Here is a 6,646-nt window from a genome sequence, read left to right as displayed (position 1 = left end):
GTTTTAGACTTTGACATATTTTCAGTGATGAGAATTAAATAAAGGGCCCAAGCACTAGAATTCAACAGACCAACTGGTTTTGAGCACAGACCAGTTACTGCAGATTACATGGTAGAGGCCTGAGGCCATAGGAGGGTTGACGGTCCATCCAGCAGTGGGGTGGACTTAGCTGGCAAGCACTTGTCCATCTGCCTTTCCCATACAGAACTGCGTTGACTTGGCAACTGTATTAGCTTTAAAAGGTTTTTATGTACAACTTTCCCCTTTGACTATTTGTTTTAGAATAGCTTTGCTATTTCTATAAAGCTTAGTTGCTAATATGGGAAATAATACTAATTAGAAATTTCCAGCAATGTACAGCTTTGTGATTGTGCTCCTATAAGTCAAAGGCCATTAAGAGTGAAACAGTATCTTCTAGAAACAGCCTGGCGAGTTGTATTCTCTCTGAGAGTTTCCCAATTAGAATTTGGCTAGCTTAGAGCTGATTTCTGTGTCTAGTTTTGTAATGAGGCTTTTTTGGACACAAGAACACTAAATGTAACAAACTATGGACTAATCATGAGACTGCCAACTTAAGAGTTGAAAACACTTATCAAAGCACACTGAAAATGTTTTGGAATGGAGGGAGAGAGAAACCCACTTTTTGGATCTTAAGTTCTCCTTATTAGAGATAAATAACAAGATGATATATACCATGAGCTGAGCTGTGGTTTAGTTAAAAATGAAGAAGGTTCAAATACAGTATGGTGAAAATGGTGAAGTCATTTTTATTTCAGTACTTGACAAAATACCCCAGGAAACTTCAAAACTTCTACCATTATACAAAAATAGGTCTCTACAAGTGACGTGCTGTCTTCATCACCAGTAGCAAATCTATTAGGCAGAAACATGTAGCCTTGTAAGAAAAGTGCAGGACACTGCACGCTACACATCCAGCAGCATCGTCATTGGAAAAGTTTAATCTTTCCACCCATCTGATAAATACAGTTTATAATTTAATCATTTAAATTAGCATCCCACAAATATACATGTAATGTAATGATTATTGTGCACGAACACACACAATGCCTATATACACAAACTCCAGTTTATCTTCATGTGCTGGCAAGGATTCGTATACAATCATAAATGTGTTTGCATTGGTTGGTCCCACTGAATATTCACAATAAAAAAGCACAAAAGAGCCATTGATTTATAAAAGGGAATCTATTTAAAATTCAATTAATACGTGTTTCTCATGCCAGTATGAAATGGAGGATTATCTCCTCATGCCAGTGTGAAACTGAAATGAAGGTGAACCTGTAAAATAAAAAACAAGACAATTAGATTGTGACCTTTATCAGGCAGCCAGTTTACACAGGCAGATGATCTGTTTAAAGCCCTCTCAAAATGTTTCAATGGCCAAGGTGCTGCCAAGCCTGACAATCAGAGTTTGATTCCTGGAACCCACATAGGGAAAGGACAACCAATTTCTGCAGGTTTTTTCAATGTCCCATGCATGCTGTGGCACAGGCGCGCATATACACAAAAATGTAAAACAATGAAAACAAACCCAGTGTCTTCAGGCCTGAACTTCAATTTTTGTTAAAGATTTATGTGTGTGCTTGTGTTTTTGTGTGTGCATGCGCCCATGTGAGTACAGTCCAAGAACGCCCTAAAGCACCGGACCTCCTGAAGCTGGAGTTACAGGAGAGTTGTGAGCTATCTGCCAGTGAGTGCTGGGAACCAGCTGCAGGTCCTCTAGAACAACGGTGTGGGTCCTCTAACTCAACCATCTCTTCAGCTCCCACCACTTGAACTCAGTTCTACGAGGCTGACTACGTTAGAAGTCACCACGACTGGCCTGGAGCAAGGGAAGTGGGACAATGCCCATGTGTTTCCTGACTGCTCTGAAGGGTGCCTGGGTGAAACAAACGACTTCTTGAATAAGGGCTAAACCAGCCTTACATAACTAGTCCACAGTATGTCGTGTTCACAGACAGAGTCCTTAAAAGTGATTAGGGCCTGGAGAGACCACTCAGTAAAGCACCAGCTGCTCTTCTAGGACCTGGATTTATTCCCAGCACCCACACAGCAGCTCACAATCATCTGAAACTCCAGTCCTAGGTGATCTGACATTCTCTTCTGCCTCGGCAGGCACCAGGCATGCATGTGGTACACACGAACATGGAGGCAAAGTACCCATACACAGAATAAATAATTAAAACCAAAACATCCCAGTGCACTGCCAGCACAACTTCAAAATGATCCAGTCTTTGGGCCAGTGGTGAGTGGAGACCGGGAAGTTCTCCCGTGATGAATGGAATCTGCCTCTACATAAAGTACGGTACTGTGTGTACAGTTCTGAAGAATCAAAGAATTCTTACAAAGTCTATCTGTAAAAACCTTTAAGAATGACATTTTGATCTATGTGTGTAGGTACATCCCACAGTGCAGGTCAGAGGGCAGCTTGTGGGAGCTGCTTCTCTCCTACCTTGTAGGTCCTAGTGACTGAATTCAGGTACTCAGCCTTGGAGGCCTTTTTACCTGCTGAGCCATTTCTCCAGCCCTTCAAGTCCACTTTGTGGACTGTATGACACTGAACTTTGGAGGAGTGAAAAGATGATGCTTACAGTGTCTTACAGGGGATGGCTTGTTTAAATGACATGTAGAAGGACAATTAGGAATGGGGACAATGGCTGCATTACTTGCTTAGGGCAAGGCTTGCTCTGCCTTCTACACCTTGTGCTTTCTACCATATGAGGACCAGGTTCTGCCTGGGCTCAGCCTCAGTACCCTGCAGTGATCATGCGTTTTGTCTTCTCCAAATGAAGACAGTACCAAATCATTCTGTCAGGGGTTGCTGGTGGAACGAGGGAGTGCTAAAGAGCCAGTTCTCTGCTGGTCAGAGTTGAAGCTGGGACAGCCTGGGGACTTTTGATTAACCCAAAGGAGCATGTAAAGGGGTTTGGGGGGCGGGGGGGGGGGGGTGTCGGGCACCGCCACGACAGACAGTGTAAAATGCAGCACCTGACTGTACAGTAGTTCCGAGGCGTCTTTGCAATGCCTCCATCTGGGTGACGTAATCTGTCAGAGTTCTGCCAGGATTGTAATGCTGGAGTTGAGGGTAGGTCAGAGATGGAGTATTTAAATCAGCTACGGTCCCTGGGTACCTATGGATTAGAGTATGTTCAGGAATCCAATTTGCCAGAAACAACGCAGCTAAGTTACCAGCCTGTCTCTTCCCTGATCTATACATGGCCTGATCTATACTCCCAGACTTCTAAACAGAGGATAGCAAGGGTAACTCTTTAATAAACTCAAAGATGCCAATGTCATAAGAAGGCCTAGTACCAAGTCTTCAGAGGTGCTCAGTAAATGATGGACATGTGTAAATCAACTTTTCATGCATGTACAATTTGTTTTTGTAATGGATGGTGGCCAATACTTTTCCAATGTCTAACTACAGCATATGCTTCCTATACCTTTAGAAACCATTTAGAAATTAAAAAGTAGCTCTGATTTTAAGTTTTAAGATATAGAAACTACATATAACTAAAGATGTCTAGCTATCACAATGCAAAGCACTCATAAGTCCTAACAGTGTCTCTCCGAAACATTACTGTAGCTACTCCAGCCAGGTTTGATAAATTTTTACCTATTGAATGGTAAGGGAGATCGAGGGAGATCCAGGTCTGATCTTGAGCGGTATGTCATTTGTCTTGTGTCTCCATACAACTCCAGTCCACCCGAAGAGTGATAGAGTGGATCAGTCTTCTCAACACCTAAAGAAAGTACCAAGCCTCAGAAGACAGAGCTATACAAGCAGTAAGAGTTCAAAGAACAGTACATGACACTATGTACTATTTACAGCCAGTTTCGATTCTTGCTAAAAGAGAACAGTACAAACCAAAGAGCCTTTCAGGGGTTTTCTGTTTGCCTTCGAACATGACTTAAGATCTATGCTCCAAAGAAAATAAGCCCACTGGACTATTTGCTTCGTAAAATCCTTTAGTTGTAACAACATCAAAGAGGGAAGGGTTTCTGAGTGTCTGTGCTTTGTTGGGGGGAGATGATGTGGATAAAAACACTACACTAATGTAATCAAGTCTTGTCTTCACTATTCTAACTTTATTGGAAACAAAACAATATAAAACCAAACAACCATGAAATCAAGATTTGCTAACTTTTTGTGCCAACACAACTCATTATGGTAAAGATTCCATCTCAGTGTAAGGCTATCCTAAAATACTCTCAGGGTACCAAACATACTTCCTTTTCTCCGGGGCTCAGCTGTCAGGACAGCTGGGCATGGCACTGCATGACATCACAGTGTGTCCTCTATTCTGTGCTCTCCAGTAGAGACAAGGAATTTAAAGTTCCTATTACTCGATAACCATGCAAGCTCAGAACCACAATTCTTTCCCATGACCAACAGCAATGCTCTCCAGCCCTGGCTCCACTATCTCCCTGCTGGATAATCTGAGGCAAATGGCATGTGTTCTCCATGGCTCGCTATGACAACAGTAACTGCCTGTCACAGGCCTGGGAGAATCAATGAAGAATAACAGGGCTTGGTGCAGTCCAAGTGCTCCATAAATCAGTCTCAAATGCTTGAAAAGGGAGCTCCTAGCCTTGCTCAAAGGGTGCTCACGGTCTCTGGACACCATCAGCATTAGAAGTAGTAGGTTGACAGCTACCACACACACAGCATTTCCGAGTCATACACAGAAACTGAGCCATTCTGACCTTACCTGGACTCAATCCAAAGCCATCCCTGTGAATATTGATAGGACCAGAACCTTTGACTTGATGCCACCGCCGAACCAAATACTTCATTCTAAAAGAGATCCCCAAGATAAAATCTCAAAGCACAGCTATATAAATAAAAATATATACATTCCACAAAATTATGCCATTTAATTATGAACACACAACACATTTCAGCACAATCACATGACTGCCTCGGCTAAACTCCACGTACTTGGTTCGTTTACGGCCAAGACACCAGGCACAGGGCAGAGCTGTGAGCTTGCTTTGCTCCCCAAGAGGCCAATGTCGCTAACAGGCCGGATAAGTGGGGCAGAAGGAGATGAAGAGCACAAGTGGACAGAAAATAGTGAGCAAACCAAGGGGGAGAGGCGAAAGAAGGGGGGCAAGGGTGGAGTCAGGCAGCGAGGGGCCAGGGGAACGGGGAGCGCTGGACCCTGTGAGCAGGAGTAACAGTGGAGTTTCGAAGGGGATGGGGCTGTGACACCAGCCAGCTGAACTCCTTGCTGACTGCTCATTCTGCCCTGGGCTATGGAACTTTTTGGAGTACCAGTTTTAATTTCTTTTATATTTTTGGTTGTGAGCCTAGCCTTTAACGGCTGAGCCATCTCTCCAGCCCCAGTTTTAATTTCTTAATGCCAATTTCAGGGTCCAGTTTAAGGAGGATCAAATACCAGACCTACAGCAGGGCAAAAAGGGAGGGTGAGCCAGGCTTGGTGGCGCACACCTTTACCCAGCCCTCGGGAGGCAGAGGAGGTGGATCTCTGTGAGTTTGAGGCCAGCCTGATCTACAGAGTGAGTTCCAGGACAGGCAGAGTGACATAGTGAGACCCCATCTCAAACTACACCCCTAAAAGGGGGAGGTGAGGGCTTGACAGTAGTTCCCTCCTTCATGGAACCTTCTGGCATTTCTCAGCATTACAGGCTAACTCTCGTCACCAAGTTCCATGTGTTCTCCTCTCAGCCAGTAGAAAGGGAGCTGTCTTTGTTGGTGCATCCCACTGTGCTGACCCTGGCTGATGATATTCAAGATGATGAAGGGAATGAGATGTGAGGAGGAGGAGGAGAAGGAGGAGGAGGAGGAAGAGGAGGAGGAGGAGGAGGGAAGAGGAAGAGGAGGAGGAAGAGGAGGAGGAGGAGGAGGAAGAGGAGGAGGAGGAGGAGGAGGGAAGAGGAAGAGGAGGAGGAAGAGGAGGAGGAGGGGAAGAGGAGGAGGAGGGGAAGAGGAGGAGGGGAGCTACAGTGAGGACTGGAAGAGGTGGCAGTCAGAAGCCAGCAGTGAGATAAGCCTTAGCCCCTAGGTAGAGCTGCCACTGCAGACAGAGGCCCGGCCTCCCTGAGCTTGTCACCTCTGGCTGCTTCATCTGTGAACTAAGTTTCTTGACATAATCTCTGAACAGCTTCCAGTTAAAAACCCGTACCTCAGTTTCCCAAGAGAATTAAGTCAGGGCTGGAGAGACGGTGAGTGGTTAAGAGCACTGGCTGTTCTTTCAGAGGACCCATTTGATTCCCAGCACCCACGTGATGGCTCACAACAGACTGTAGCCCTGCTCCCAGGGGATCTGACATCAGGCACACATGTGGTACACAAACATACACACGGGTACAACACCAACACACACAAAAATTAAAAAAAGAAATAGAAAAGGAAAACCAGCCAAGCCCCCTGAAGAAGTATCTGACATCATCTGACTGGCAGAACTTGTTAAAAACCAAAATTTCTTGGAGACTCTGGCTGTGGAGAGACAAAAGGGAAGGGACCCAGGGAGAGGCCCAGATCAAGACTCCAGCAGGCCAGGAGGAAGACAGTTGGGGTCTCCACTCTACTGCAGCCACATGCAGGACAGATGCTAAGTCCCTAGCCAGGCCTTCTAGGGAAGAGGCTAACCCCTGACCT

General features: G+C 45.1%; 1 protein-coding gene across 6 annotated transcripts in view; it reads right to left on the bottom strand.

Annotated features, from left to right (window-relative positions):
• Positions 1-744: 744 nt before the first annotated feature.
• Positions 745-6,646, bottom strand: part of Akap9 (A-kinase anchoring protein 9) — a 126,367-nt gene continuing 120,465 nt past the window's right edge. For all 6 annotated transcript variants that reach the window (XM_059257314.1, XM_059257312.1, XM_059257317.1 and 3 more), the window contains 4 exons: positions 4,734-4,819; positions 3,638-3,764; positions 3,010-3,152; positions 745-1,299 (listed from right to left, as the gene is read on the bottom strand). In XM_059257314.1, the coding sequence (XP_059113297.1) occupies positions 1,259-1,299; positions 3,010-3,152; positions 3,638-3,764; positions 4,734-4,819 (397 nt within the window). In that variant the 3' untranslated portion in view covers positions 745-1,258. The remainder of the gene's footprint in view (positions 1,300-3,009; positions 3,153-3,637; positions 3,765-4,733; positions 4,820-6,646) is intronic.

Source organism: Peromyscus eremicus, chromosome 3 (genome assembly GCF_949786415.1).
Source record: "Peromyscus eremicus chromosome 3, PerEre_H2_v1, whole genome shotgun sequence".
NCBI lineage: Eukaryota > Metazoa > Chordata > Mammalia > Rodentia > Cricetidae > Peromyscus > Peromyscus eremicus.
Note: the sequence above shows the minus strand (reverse complement) of the source record. Positions and strands in the feature narration are given on the sequence as shown.